The sequence below is a fragment of the Triticum aestivum genome, chromosome 7A (genome assembly GCF_018294505.1).
Source record: "Triticum aestivum cultivar Chinese Spring chromosome 7A, IWGSC CS RefSeq v2.1, whole genome shotgun sequence".
NCBI lineage: Eukaryota > Viridiplantae > Streptophyta > Magnoliopsida > Poales > Poaceae > Triticum > Triticum aestivum.
In genome coordinates this window covers 703,699,580-703,714,629 of record NC_057812.1, presented here as the reverse complement: position 1 = coordinate 703,714,629, position 15,050 = coordinate 703,699,580, and the positions used below count along the sequence as shown (strand labels likewise).

Here is a 15,050-nt window from a genome sequence, read left to right as displayed (position 1 = left end):
TTTGAATTTGCATACATTCCCTAAATTCATGAACTTTTTTGAAATTCATAAACAATTTTTATATTCATCAATGTTTTGCAGTTAGGTTTTGATCCAGCCCCGTCATAAATATTGGGCTAGGCCCAGCAGGCTATTTTCAGAAAAATAATTGAAAGATAAAAAAAGTAAAGAAAAAACACAAAATAAAAAAAGACTCAAAATTATAAAAGACTCAAATTGATCAATAAAAAACTCAAAATAATAAAATACGCAAAATTATAAAAGATTCAAAATAATAAAATACTTTAAAACAAAAAAATACTCAAAATAATAAAAGACTTTAAGACAATAAATAGATTCAAAATAATAAACGTCTTTAATAAAATAAAAATACTCAAAATAATGAAATACTTTAAAACAATAAAAATACTTAAAATAATAAAAGTCTTTAGAACGATGAAAAGACTGAAAATAATAAGAATATAAAAAATATAGAACATTCAAAGGAATAAAAAGACTCAAAATTATTAAAAAAAATTAAAATAATAAAAGAGTTTAAAACAATAAAAAGACTCTAAAATAGTTTAAAACAATTAAAAGACACAAAATAATAACGATAAATCAAATTATAAAAAGATTCAAAATAATAAATAAAAACTCAAAAATAAAAGATTTGAATACTCTGGTTGGTCCATTTGCCAACCCCGTAGCTAGCTAAGAGGGAACAACAAAAACTAAGGGGAGCTAGCTAGTTAGGGAGAAGAGTTTTGTGGAGAATGAAAGTGAATGTGTTTGAGAAACAAGCGCCGCCAAAACACCTATATATAGGCAAAACTTAGTGGTGGCGTTCCAATACAAGCACTGTTGGAAATATGCCCTGGGCGCAATGATATTATATTTTTATATTTCCACGTTTATAATTAATAGTTTATATTCTATGCTTTAACTATTACTCCCTCCTTCCATCTATATAGGGCCTAATGCGTTTTTTAAGACTGACTTTGACTATTGACAAGATTAGTAGTACATGACATGCACAATGTGAAAATTATATCATTGAAAGCTCCTTTCACACACGAATTTAACGGTGTGCCTTGTGTAAGTTGCATGTCATATATTATTGTTCTAGTATTTGGTCAAAGTTAGCCTCGAAAAACGCATTAGGCCCTATATAGATGGAAGGAGGGAGTATGATCCTGGAATGTGCGATTCAACGGAAAACTCATATGCACGTGTGGAATGATAAACAGTAAAACCAAATTCCTAGTCTCTCCTCTAAGACTAGCTGAAGTGTTGTTAGTGATCATGTCTTTTGAATCTTAGAATGTGTTAAGTGTAACGATAGTTCTAAAACAACTTTGAGAATAAGGCGTTGAAAAAATAATGATATAAAATGTTATAAATCTTCCCAAGAGGGAATCACAAAGATAAGTGCCCATAATGACAAATGTGGAGTAAAAAACCCAAAAAACAACATATGCGATAAATGGTTCGGTTGCCACCTTTTTTGGCGAATACGGTTGCCACCTTTTAATTTACCAGGAGCGCTACGCTCCTCGGCAACGGCGCTAGAAAAGAGTCTTGATGACCCACAATGTAGGGGGTCAACTATAGATCTTTTTGATATGTAAGAGTATAGATCCCACGAGAAGCTGAAGAAAATGATAAGCACAAAAATAGCAAGGCTTCACTGCAAGTGCTAAAAGATTTTGTAGTTTGTGTTCTGTGAGTATAATCAAGCAATGGAAATTGATCAATAATAAAAATAAAAGAATGCAACATGTGGCTCAACTCTTGATAATGCCAAGGACAAGCCGATTGTCTTACTTTTGATGATCAAATGTTCTTGACGACAGCGGGATAACGAGCTAATGTACTGTGAAGCCGTGCATGTGATCGATGAACGCTCAATATTTCACTATCATGCGTCAATCATGTCATGTCTTGGGGTGCACCGCCCATTGGTATCTCCCAAAGTTAATTAGCTCCCCACTCCCCTACTGCATTCCTAGCACCTTCACACACATCCATGGCGACATAAGCAGCTGGTCTGCATGAACAAGATGGCAGAAGTATAGGTGGGCGCCAACCGTTCAACCGGATGCCCATCAAAGACAGTAGAAGAAAAAGGAGGAAAAAAAGATTCATGGGCACTAGCACCCAGGACATAGTTTTATAAAAAAACCGATCCGGGGTGAGGCACCAGAAAATTCAACCCCGACGGGGTTCGAATCCTGGCCGCAAGGTGAGCCATCCTTGCCACTAGACTACAGCCTAGTCCTCAAAAGGAGGAACCAGGAGATGAGATGGAGAGATGATTATTGACACATGGATCATGACTAGTCTAAAACCCCTTGTCTAAACCTCTTGTCGCACGAGGGATCAGAGTTGTCCGGATAGCAGTGCAAAAATTGAGGGATGAAACCAACACTTCTTTATAAAAAAATCCGCACTTGTCGATCAGTTGATAGTCTAAATTTTTACTTTTCTTTAATCTACATTATGTGTGTGCTAAAATAAAATTGCATTTTCTTCAAGTAATTAAATTAATTTAGTTTAATTATAAATGTGGCCGACTAGGCTAAGCACCGTGTCATCGTATATCAGAAATGGAAATATTTTTGGGGGGCGAGAAAACAAAATCTCACCAAAATCTGGAGGGTTTTATTTGTTGCCATCCCGCCGTCCCCCGGCCACCTTTCCAGCCCTTAAAAAGATCCCAGTCTGTTAGGGTCGCCTCTCAGATCCCCCAGAACTGGATCCATCGCCCGCACGCCGCCGGAGACGGGCGCCATGGCCGCCTCCCTCGAAGACCTCCGCAACGAGAGCATCGATCTCGTGAGTCCTCCGCCGCCGCTCCCCTGATCCTCGTCTCGTCGCCCTGCCATGCATGCGCATGCACGTTCGGTAGCTAGTGGTGGCGCCGCTGCCGTCCTGAAATGTATGTAACTCGATGATGGCTACGTGTTGCAGGAGGCGATCCCGATCGCGGAGGTGTTCCAGGTGCTCAAGTGCAAGCCGCACGGGCTCACCTCCGATGAGGCCGCCAGCCGCCTCCAGGCCTTCGGCCCCAACAAACTCGAGGAGAAGAAGGTATGATCTCATCTCATCTCATCTCGGTGGAGAAGAACGCGGTTTCAGTTAATTTGATCCATTTTTCATGGCGCTGTGTGTGGGTTTGCAGGAGAGCAAGTTCCTCAAGTTTTTAGGGTTCATGTGGAACCCTCTGTCGTGGGTCATGGAGGCGGCGGCGATCATGGCCATCGCCCTCGCCAACGGCGGCGGCAAGCCCCCCGACTGGCAGGACTTCGTGGGCATCGTCACCCTGCTCATCATCAACTCCACCATCAGCTTCATCGAGGAGAACAACGCCGGCAACGCCGCGGCGGCGCTGATGGCCAGCCTGGCGCCGCAGACCAAGGTGCTCCGGGACGGCAAGTGGGCGGAGCAGGACGCGGCGATACTGGTGCCGGGCGACATCATCAGCATCAAGCTGGGCGACATCATCCCGGCGGACGCGCGGCTGATGGAGGGCGACCCGCTCAAGATCGACCAGTCGGCGCTCACCGGCGAGTCCCTCCCCGTCAACAAGCTCCCCGGCGACAGCGTGTACTCCGGCTCCACGTGCAAGCAGGGCGAGATCGAGGCCGTCGTCATCGCCACCGGCGTCCACACCTTCTTCGGCAAGGCCGCGCATCTCGTCGACAGCACCAACAACGTCGGCCACTTCCAAAAGGTAACTCGTTTTTTTCCACTCAAACACTTTCTCATTCTTGGCTGTGCTAATTAATTAATGCCTAATGGGCCGCGTCGTCGTGAATGTTCGAGCAGGTTCTTACTGCGATCGGCAACTTCTGCATCGTGTCCATCGCCATCGGCATGCTGGTGGAGATCGTCGTCATGTACCCGATCCAGCACCGCCGGTACCGCGACGGCATCGACAACCTGCTCGTGCTCCTCATCGGCGGCATCCCCATCGCCATGCCCACCGTGCTCTCCGTCACCATGGCCATCGGCTCCCACAAGCTCTCGCAGCAGGGCGCCATCACCAAGCGGATGACGGCCATCGAGGAGATGGCCGGCATGGACGTGCTCTGCAGCGACAAGACGGGCACCCTCACGCTCAACAAGCTCACCGTCGACAAGAACATGATCGAGTCCTTCGTCAAGGACGTCGACAAGGACGCCGTCGTGCTCTATGCCGCCAGGGCGTCACGGACTGAGAATCAGGACGCCATCGACGCCTCCATTGTCGGCATGCTCGCCGACCCCAAGGAGGCCCGCGCCGGCATCCAGGAGGTGCACTTCATGCCGTTCAACCCCGTCGACAAGCGTACAGCCATCACCTACGTCGACTCCGACGGGACATGGCACCGGGTCAGCAAGGGCGCTCCGGAGCAGATCATCGACCTGTGCGGGCTGCGCGAGGACGTGCGGCGGCGGGTGCACGGCATCATCGGCAAGTTCGCCGACCGCGGGCTGCGGTCGCTAGCGGTGGCGCGGCAGAGCGTGCCAGAGCGGAGCAAAGAGGCCAAGGGCGCACCGTGGCAGTTCCTGGCCGTGCTGCCGCTGTTTGACCCGCCGCGGCACGACAGCGCAGAGACCATCCGTCGCGCGCTCCAGCTGGGCGTCAACGTGAAGATGATCACCGGCGACCAGCTGGCCATCGGCAAGGAGACGGGCCGTCGGCTCGGCATGGGCACCAACATGTACCCGTCGAGCTCCCTCCTCAAGGACGGCGACAGCTGCGGGCTCCCCGTGGACGAGCTGATCGAGAAGGCGGACGGCTTCGCCGGCGTGTTCCCGGAGCACAAGTACGAGATCGTGCGGCGGCTGCAGGAGATGAAGCACATCTGCGGGATGACGGGCGACGGCGTGAACGACGCGCCGGCGCTGAAGAAGGCGGACATCGGCATCGCCGTGGCCGACGCGACGGACGCGGCCCGGAGCGCGTCGGACATCGTGCTGACGGAGCCCGGGCTGAGCGTGATCATCAGCGCCGTGCTGACGAGCCGCGCCATCTTCCAGCGGATGAAGAACTACACCATCTACGCCGTGTCCATCACCATCCGGGTGGTCCTCGGCTTCCTCCTCCTGGCGCTCATCTGGAAGTTCGACTTCGCGCCCTTCATGGTGCTCATCATCGCCATCCTCAACGACGGCACCATCATGACCATCTCCAAGGACAGGGTCGTGCCGTCGCCCACCCCCGACTCGTGGCGCCTCAAGGAGATCTTCGCCACCGGCGTCGTCCTCGGCGCCTACCAGGCCATCGCCACCGTCGTCTTCTTCTGGGCCGTGCACTCCACAGACTTCTTCACGGTCTCTCATCTCTCCGTTTTCTATCTAGTAGCTACATATACATGCATACGCCAGCGGCCACCGTCCCCTCCCTGACATGCATTGTACTGTTTCTCGTTTGCTATGTAAACGTTGCAGAGTAAGCTCCACGTGCACCCGATCGGCCGCAACACGGAGGAGCTGATGGCGGCGGTGTACCTGCAGGTGAGCATCATCAGCCAGGCGCTCATCTTCGTGACGCGGTCGCGGGGGTGGTCGTTCCGGGAGCGGCCGGGGGCGCTGCTCTTCGGCGCTTTCCTGGCGGCGCAGATGGTGGCGACGCTGATCGCCGTGTACGCCGACTGGCCGTTCGCCAAGATGAAGGGGATCGGGTGGGGGTGGGCGGGCGCCATCTGGCTCTTCACCATCGTCACCTACTTCCCGCTGGACGTGCTCAAGTTCGCCATCCGCTACTTCCTCTCCGGCAGGGGGTGGAGCAACGTGTTCGACGGCAAGACGGCGTTCGCGCAGGGGGTCGACTACGGCACCGACAAGCGCAAGGCGGAGTGGGCCGTCGCGCAGAGGTCGCTACACGGCCTGCACGCCTCCAGCGGCGGCGAGGCCTCCTCCTCCGGCGTCTTGGAAGACAAGAGCGACATCTCGGAGATCGCCGAGCAGGCCAGGCGGCGCGCCGAGATCGCCAGGCTGCGGGAGCTGCACACGCTCAAGGGCCACGTCGACTCGGTGGTCAAGCTCAAGGGGCTCGACATCGACAACATCAACCACAACTACACCGTCTGATGATCCGTCCGTCGACACCTCAAAAGATCGATCTTTGGTTTAGCTATAAAAAACTAGTCAGGAACTCAGGATACTGCCACTCTTTTTTTCAGCTGCAGATTAAATTAGTGATGTGATGATGATGAATAATCATGTACGTTAGCATTGGTGAACTAGTCCCCCTTTTTGAAGATAATTATATTGTAGCTAGGATTGTTGGATATTGTAGAATAAAATTGTTCAAGATCATTGCTATACCGTCTCTAAATTTGTAGATCAAATAGACTGTGCTATCGTTTGGAACCTTGACTAAATTCTAGACCAGGCGGCATTTCACCATTTCTTTAGAAAAATCGATTACAACGAAGACACACATGCCCACACAATGGCCTATTTAACACAGGCATTCGGCCATTCTTATTTGCTCATCTTTGTATAGCTGTTTTTCTGGCCCATTAACCTCTGGCTGGATCCAGTAGGCTGTACAAAGTGCAAAATCTACAGACAACATTTTAAATGCCCAGTACTAAATCGTTTGGACTCTGCTTTACTAAATAGACCAGACGGCATTTTGCCAAAAAAAATTATAAACATCGATTACAAAAGGAGTAAAATGCATTATAAGACCTGAAACTATTGGAGGTGTGTCAGTTTATTCATATACCTTGAAAAGTGCAGTTTTAGGTCCCAAAACTATGTAAGTTGTTCATCTTAGGTCCTAAGCTCGCATTCGCATGACCAGTGTTGATCCATTGACGTGTCACTTGGACCATTGCCACGTTGACCCAAGGGACCCACAAGGTTAACGGATGAAGGATAAAGATGCAAAAAAAAAACTAAAGCATTACCCTGGTCATCTCAGCCTCACCCCGCAATAGCATAACAACATGCTCCCCACTCGTGGTTGTCGTTGGGGATGCATCACTCTCGCCGACCTTTGCTTGAGATTCATGGTGTCTGCACGCTCCTCTGACAATAGTGGCAAGTCTGCTAGGTCTTCCATGAGCTTGGTACCTTCCTGCATGTCTGCTATCTGCACATCGTTTGACTGCTCACCTTCTCCAATTAGCAAGACGAGGTTGTGCTCGTAGTAGCATGGATGGCGTCCTCCATGCCAAACCTCTTGGTGAGGCTGTCCTGCAGCTCACGTCAACACTGGGGGTGGTCGTGCAGGCTGCAACACACGTTGCGCGAGGGAAGCAGATGGACCACTATTGTGGAAGGAAACACATACTCACATGAATATGAATGATCAGAATTTTCTTTTGGGGAGAAGACAAGGGAAAGAGGAAGATGCACCGGCGAGCATGGCGTCACCTTATTAAGTCAAAGTCCCAAGGGGGTCTTGGTTTTCGCGACTTGTGCCTTTTCAATCAGGCCTTGCTCGCCCGGCAAGCATGGCGCTTACTAACCCACCCGGAGAGCTTGTGTGCTCGTATTTTAAAGGCGCGGTACTATCCAAACGGAAGCTTGGAAGATATTTTTTTTCCGGAGGGGCTTCAGCGACATGGCAGGGAGTGCAACACGGCCTACATCTCTTGAAAACCGGCCTGGCTTGGCGCATGGGCAACGACAACTCAATCGGAATTTGGCGGGAACAGTGGTTACCAAGGAGTGGGACGAGACGACCAGTGACACCGCAAGGCCGTTGTCGTCTACGTTGGGTATGTGAGCTACTGGACAACCACGATGCTTGGAGAACGGACCTCATTTGAGATACTTTTCTCCCGATCGATGCAGACGAGATTGTCAAGATTCACAATTCTCCTCGGATGGGCAAGGACCTCCTTGCTTAGGGTCCTGAACGCAATGGATGCTTCTCGGTGCGGAGTGCTTATCGACTCCCTTTGGAGGATTATCTTCGACCTTCATCAGTCGCGGCGAGCAGGGCACCGGACCGGGACAAGGCATCTGGGCTTTTTATTTGGAGGTGCCCTACTCCTCCCAAGGTTCGCACCTTTATTTTGCGCTTGATTACAGACTCTCTCCCTACTTGGGTTAATAAAAAGCATCAAGGTCTTGAAGTGTCTGACCAATGCCCTCTTTGTGCGACGGAGCTGGAGGACACGCTTCACGCTTTTTGCAGGTGTCCGAGGGTAGTGGCGCTGTGGCAAGCGATGGCGAAGCAATGGAGGATACCTGATGCAGTGACCTTCCGTCAGACGGGCTTGGATTGCTCGCCCAAACTCTCTGTGATCTCCCTGACACGGAGAGGATGGAGCTCATGATGACTCTGTGGAGGTGTTGGCACGTTCGAAACGAGATGACGCAAGACAAGCACGTCCAAAAAGTTTTTAATGAGCTATGTTGACTCCTTGGTGGGCATTCAGAACTACCCTAATGCAAACCCGGTGAAAGGCAAGCAAGTAGTCCATGTGATCATGCCATGCAAGCCTATACTGCATGCATCGACTGCTCCTGTTGCTAGCCAGCCACCAAGACGGATGCCGCCAGTGGAAGGTTGGACTAAGCTCACTGTGGATGGCTCCTTCTGCGCGAACTCTGGGATGGCCGGGGCCGGAATGATTCTCCGCGACAGTCCCGGCAAGATCATCTTCTTTCTTGCAGGGAGTTGCGGACGTGTGTTCAGCCATTGGAGGCCGAGCTAGCTGCATGCATGGAGGGGCTCAACCTCACACTACAGTGGACTCAGCTGCCTATTGAGATTGAGGCGGACTGTCTCACGGCTATCAACATGATCAATGCACCTGATAGAGATAGGTCTAGACATGCTCTGTTAATTTATTAGACAAACAGACTTACGTGTGGAGAGAGCAAAACGGAGTTGGTCATTATTTAGCTTAGTTTGGTAGAACTGAAGGTCGAACAGTTGTGTGGTTGGGATCGGACCGGGTGAGGTCTCCGAAACTTTGTAAGAAGGACCTAGTAAAATATCCCTTCCACCTGCAAAAAAAAATCAAGTCTCGTTCTGGAGTTTTCAATTCACTCCTATGAAGAAATTGAACCCATAAAAAAGAATTCAATGACAATCAATGGAGAAGAAGCCCAAGGGAAGATGAAGCCCGAAAAGCCCATTCATGTTGATCCCTCATGTACCAAGTGTATGGACCAAAGAAGACTACAATAAGCTTGATTTTCTTTTCGTTCAGAGGGCATTTCGGACTTCTATAGAATAGACAAAAATTCCCTTAACATTTCCTTCCCACAAAAGGCATGGGTATGGTGTTCATTTGTACAAGGTTAATTACCTGTAAGACATCCTCAAAGGAATACAAGCTCTCATCCCTCAAGGTGTTGCCTAACTTCTAGAGGGGTCTCTCCTGACAATTTTGCTGAGATAATTTTTCCCACTACTTCTATGCGGAAGGGAAAGTCCGAAGGAAGTTAGTGTTGCATCATCAAGAACATCGACTATACGACACCATGCAATTGTCCTTGTGCCACACTCTAAATGGGACTACACCCCTCTCGATCGTGAGTTGCGGCCGAACCCGCTTAAAAAATATCGTGTCCCATTCTCTCAAGTATACGTCGACCCATTTCAATTGCCATATATGCCCATTTTTACAATTTCCATTTGTGAAGCTTGCTAGCGTCGTTGCACATCAATAACGATGAGAATCCAACTTCTAGTTTATGCTGTTTTTCACCATAACAACATGTATGACATTAGATTAAGATTAGATTGGTTTAATTAGCAGTCGGTCATGTAAATGGGGCATCTCATCGAATGGACAACGTAAATTGGGGGTATTTCATCCATGTCAAAGTAAAAGAGCCTAGGGAACATGGGTAAATTAAGTGTGTCATTTTCTCAAATAGCCCGATTGTTTTTCTGGCCCACCACTATGATATATTGAACATGTATATCTAGTTAACAACAATGAAAGTACGGCGCAAAAAAAACTTTTAGTAGCTGAGTCTTCAGTTTAGCTTAATTTGCACATTAAATGGAAAATATATTATCCCCTGAACTAACAAACTGAAATTTCTCTAATGTGGTGGACAAACTGAACAAAGCTACTACATCTGAATTACACATCCAACATTTGCCTCTTTCTCTAGATCATGAAATTACAGAAAACACAGTACAAGGAAAACCCAAGCATTGGATAGGGTATCATCAGTAATATAATTTGTTTTACATGTATATATAGCTCACATCTGCTGGCCCTTGTACAAATTTCACTGCACAAATGGTATAAGGAAATACTCTGCATAGAATAGCTGCATGAAAGTGACAGAAAAAGTGCAAATAATCATTAGGCATACATAGCCAAAGTCTAATGGCTTAGAGAATGCACAATATAGGCGAGCAACTTAATTAATTTATTACCTTCCAAATGAACATGTAAAATGATGTGACACGCGCTTGATTTTCAACCTCAAGGTGCCGCGCTCTCTGCCAAAGTGTTAGTGCAAGCAGGCCATGACCAGACACCTGGATGATCAAAGCATTTGTAACAATGGAAGATTTCTTAGCTTATAAATTGTTTGTGTCTCTTCCAAATTCTGGATTTTTCATTAAAACGGATAGCTCACAGTGATTATCTTTTGAAGTAGGTGTGTGGATGAAGCTCCTACTACAGTGGCAGCCAAATAGGCTGTCAACAGTATGCTTATGCAGAGCTGATACACCTACAGTAGGAAGAATTAAGTTCAAAAGCGATACCAATTTACAGTGGCATATGTTTTACTAGAAACACTTTCTATTCTTACTCTTTGTGGCCCCAATCTCACACTCAAGGATTGGATGCCAAAATCTCGGTCTCCATCAACATCAGGTATATCCTGAAAGCTCAGGACATAAATAAAAAATATTGTTTGAAGATACCAAAATTAGTAGGTCATTGCATTATTTACCTTGAATAGAGCTATGACGGCAGAGAAGCAACACATGAACAATGTTGCAAACACCAGTGATTTTGTTGCTGCCAAGGGCCTTTTCAGAACATGTTGCTGCCAAATGAATCATCAAACACTAACAAAGGAAGCCAAATAAGTATGAATTTTCTGTGCTACTGAAGATATGTACTTTGCTGAGTACCTGCATATGTGCAAAGAAAGCCAACTGGACCAAGATAGCCCTCACAAATAGGATACAGGATGCAGCGAGGAGTGCGTGCCGTTTCCACCGGAGCAACGGAGCCTGAAAAGGATCAAATATGAGATGAAAATGATCATCACTTGACATTTGATGGATTTATGATACTTTGCAATTCTCAACATGGTAAGTGCTACTTACCTCAATGGAGTATGCACTTCCAAGAAGGAAGCTGACAACTAAAGCATACATCAGTGGCACCGATCCGGAATGTATTCCGATGCTAAAGCTCTGGAAGCAACAAAACTTAAGTATTTAGACCTGAAGCCATTTTTAAACACTAGAGCAACATTATGTTGAACCTAATATACCATGATCAGGAATGTGACTACTAAAAATACCCCAGTTGCTACTGAAAATTCCCCAGCTGCCAATGGAAGACCTGGCTTGTTGATCTCCAAAACAGAGTATAATTTAGTCTAAATGATTCTACAGTATAAAGGATTAAGAAGGTACGTTTGTTTTTCAAATCACAAGGGAAAAAAAATACTACCTTGTCAATCTGAATGTCATATAGCTGATTCAGCCCTACCACATAAATGTTCATACATAAAGCAGCAGCCAAAGCCTGCACACAAAGAGAAAATTCAGAAATTTATTTAAGAGTGGTCGGTGTAAAAATTTCTCATAAAAATGACTACATATATTGCCATTTGCCAAAGCATATTACTCATAAGAGATACAAATCCGTAATACCTCGAGATACCCTTTTAGTACCGTTGCAGTAAAATCATCTATGCTCTTCATTGGCAGGAGAGACACTGAAGTTATGCCTATGATCTAACAACACAATCCACATAAGAAACAGAGCATCGGGCAGTGTGCATCGAAACTACATGTGTAAACTGGAACCAAAGATGCCAGAGCTCACAGTGCCAAAGATTGTGTGTGGTCTGCAGAACTGGTAGAAAGCGCGCAATTTCTTCGAAACTTCTTGGCTGATTTCCTCAAACCAGTTCACGTCGTAACCATGTTGATCGCGATTAACCTTGCTGCATCCAGCTTGGAGGGCTGACTGATCATCGCTGCACTGCCTCCTTGCCTTTCTTCTAGGGCTTGTAGCTTGAGAAATGGCACTGAATCTATGCGTGACAGTAGTAGCACTGCTGTTAAGAAGCAAACCAACAGAAATTAGCGACGTCCACGCCGATGAACGAGACGTCACGCCAAAAACGATTTACTTGCCTTTGGCACCGGCCTGCAAAAGCTTCCACTGCAAATCGACCTGCAATTTGCAAAGTGGACGACAGAATAGTTAATGAATCGGGGAGAAAAAAAAAGACTCGATAAGTTCCATTTCAGTAAGAAATATGAATATTCCAACACTTGTATCAACAGAAAACCTCTTTTATGCTGTTAATCTGTTGTAAAAAGAACACTAGTTGAAGACCTGGCATATTCCAGTTCCTCTATATTTAGAGAGAAAAATTGTGTTCATAGCACCCATTTTAAATCCCATCCTGTCTTCTAAATAGCAACACATATCCCAGATGAAAGAAAACATAACAGCACACAATGTTCTCAATTGTGCAATCTCTGCATCCATATACACGGTTCAGAGGTTCGATTCGTCCCCATCAGTCCCCAGTTCTCCATTTCCTGTCTGGAATCGTTGATTTGTACCTAAAGAAGATAAAACAACAGCAGGGAAATCATCAATCAATCAAGATACAGAGCGGACGTATACCTGGCCAGGATAATCTCGTCGCTCCCAGCCGAGCCCTACTACATCTGGGCCCTCTCCTCGTATCTGCACCACACAAGACGGAACGGCCGATGCCGAGTCAAGATAAAAACCCTCAATCCGAACCAAATCAAATCAAATCTGACCCACAATTCGGAAAACAAAATCTAATCTAATCTAACCCAACAAAAGGACCCGAGCGAGATCTCTCCGAAGCAAGGAAGAATCATATACTGATCGGAGAGACGTGATTGCCTGTTAGCAGCTGCGCCGCCGCCGCGGCCGTGGTGGCTTGCATCCTCGCCGGGCGGCCACCGGAGGAGAAAAGCGGCCTGTGGATCTGTGTGAAAGGAGCAGATGGGACGGTGGGGGTTCAGGAGGAGGAGTGGGAGGGGGTTTATGTGCCGATTGATTACTGCATGGCGTGCGTAGTGTAATCCGGCTGCATGCGCCATGTGATTCTAGAAAAAGGGGCGGACTCGCCATGTGATTTCTCTAAAGAAAAAGACGGACGCGCCATGTGCGCTAGCTGGTGCAGTGCGGTGGACTCACTGCCGGTGTGACGCACAGACGTTTTGGCAGAATTGACTTCCCAAAACGAAGCGTACGAAGCGATCCTCGGTGGGTGAGGTGAGGTGGACCGAGCCATGCGTCCTCCCGTGCGTGTCAGCGTGTGTTGGCCTGTCACGGCCCGATCGTGGAATGGATCGAGATTGGACAAATCACCTGAGTACCTTGGCAGTTTTGGATAATTTGAGGAGAATCGAAGGGAGGATCAGTGATGTAAGGTAGAACCCTAATCGCCCGATTTTTTACGAAAGGAGCGGATCCCGCGAAGAACATGAGGACACACGAGGGGAAAACGAAGAAAATCACGAGGGGAAACACGAGAGAAACACTAAACTAACAAGAACAAGGTACACATGCGCTAGATCCTCGAGTACATAAAGTAAGATACACGATCCACGATCAACTAGGGACGATACACGGTAACCGGTCTTCTTCGTGAGGAGGTCTTGAATCCGCGGGGGGATCTTCTCCGCGAGGAGGTCTTGAATCCAAAGGGATCTTCTCCGAAGAGGCCGCGGTCTCTCACGAGGAGTAGATCCGATGTGGATCAAGATGGCAATGGGGCCCCGAAACCCGCGTCCCCGTGGTTTTTTACCCTATTAGGGGACGGGGATGGGCATCTTTTCATCCCCGCGGAGCTGTTATTGGGCACATTATACAACCCGACATGTTTCGTGGGTTTACACCCGTTTCGGTAGTCCCTGAACCCGAAACCCGGCAATACCCGCGAAATTACATTATTTTTTATCACCGTAGTCATCTTACCCCCGAAATCTTAGATGCCTAGATGTGTTCACAAGATTGGATAAGAAACAAATATAAAGGTGTGTCTTTCTTTACATATCATCATAAAGTTTATCATTATCTTGCTGCAATGTTTCATAAGATGTTCATTACTACTTATTTGGTTCTCATAGATGCTGACAATGAATAAGGACAAAGCTTTTGGAGTTGTCTTCAAGACATTCAAGAGGGAATGTAGGTGAAGTACAGGTACTTGCAAATTTCATATACTAATTTGCATATTTTTCTCATGTTTTAACTTTAGCTTGAGCGAGTTTTGATCTTCCCTAGTACTTGGCACTTTGATTTGGCATTGGAAGATTTGAAGATGGTCATTTGGAGGCTTGGAGATGTGAAAGATGCCATGATGATTCCAACTTTAAAGTGAGTTGTGAACTATAAGTTTTAGAACTCATATAGTTGTTGAACCATCTACTATTGTTTTTTGTTGAAATTTACTCAAGTTATGCTGCTGAAATATGCTTGTTTTGCTGCTGAAATGTTATTCTTTGTTGCCACTATGTTTGTTTAAATATTTTGATTTTATCGTGGGTTCCCCGTGGGTTCCCTGAAACCCGATGGGTTTAGGGGATGGGCAGAAAACTAGCCCCGCACACGGTGATGGAGACGGGGACGGGTTTACGATTTTCTCATGGGGATGGATTTAGGAAGGCAAAACCCGATGGGTTTCGTCTCCGTTGCCATCTTGAGATGTGGATGAGCAATGCTCTATCTCTAAAATGAGCTAAACCAATGCTAACCCTAGAAAGTCGTACGGGGTGGAGTATATATAGTCTAGGGGGGAGAAGGGATACACGGGCCTCGGCCCTTCACTGTGCGCAGACAAGGGAGGCCGGATGTCCGGGCTGGTCGGGCCGGATGTCCGGGCTTTCAGGCGACGCCGGATGT

The 15,050-nt window shown here is 47.1% G+C and overlaps 2 protein-coding genes across 4 annotated transcripts; one reads left to right on the top strand and one right to left on the bottom strand.

Annotated features, from left to right (window-relative positions):
- The first annotated feature begins 2,680 nt into the window (after positions 1 to 2,680).
- Positions 2,681 to 6,235, top strand: LOC123149496 (plasma membrane ATPase-like). The gene is made up of 5 exons (XM_044569161.1): positions 2,681 to 2,817; positions 2,953 to 3,072; positions 3,164 to 3,715; positions 3,811 to 5,301; positions 5,419 to 6,235. The coding sequence occupies exons 1-5, from the start codon at positions 2,773 to 2,775 to the stop codon at positions 6,058 to 6,060; spliced, it is 2,850 nt and encodes a 949-aa protein (XP_044425096.1). The 5' UTR covers positions 2,681 to 2,772; the 3' UTR covers positions 6,061 to 6,235.
- Positions 6,236 to 9,869: 3,634 nt separating this feature from the next.
- Positions 9,870 to 13,230, bottom strand: LOC543094 (homogentisate geranylgeranyltransferase-like). Of its 3 annotated transcripts, none has more exons than XM_044573598.1 (14): positions 13,044 to 13,230; positions 12,792 to 12,854; positions 12,290 to 12,329; positions 11,976 to 12,210; positions 11,801 to 11,884; positions 11,598 to 11,672; positions 11,416 to 11,490; positions 11,246 to 11,335; positions 11,048 to 11,149; positions 10,864 to 10,959; positions 10,720 to 10,791; positions 10,543 to 10,638; positions 10,337 to 10,441; positions 9,870 to 10,227 (listed from the first exon to the last, which is right to left on the bottom strand). In XM_044573598.1, the coding sequence occupies exons 1-14, from the start codon at positions 13,084 to 13,086 to the stop codon at positions 10,186 to 10,188; spliced, it is 1,218 nt and encodes a 405-aa protein (XP_044429533.1). In that variant the 5' UTR covers positions 13,087 to 13,230; the 3' UTR covers positions 9,870 to 10,185. The 3 variants fall into 3 exon arrangements, with proteins under 3 accessions (XP_044429533.1, XP_044429532.1, NP_001414867.1); XM_044573597.1 differs by having other exon boundaries at positions 11,416 to 11,499; positions 11,976 to 12,207; positions 13,044 to 13,226; NM_001427938.1 differs by having other exon boundaries at positions 9,968 to 10,227; positions 11,416 to 11,499; positions 13,044 to 13,219.
- Between the last annotated feature and the right edge of the window lie 1,820 nt (positions 13,231 to 15,050).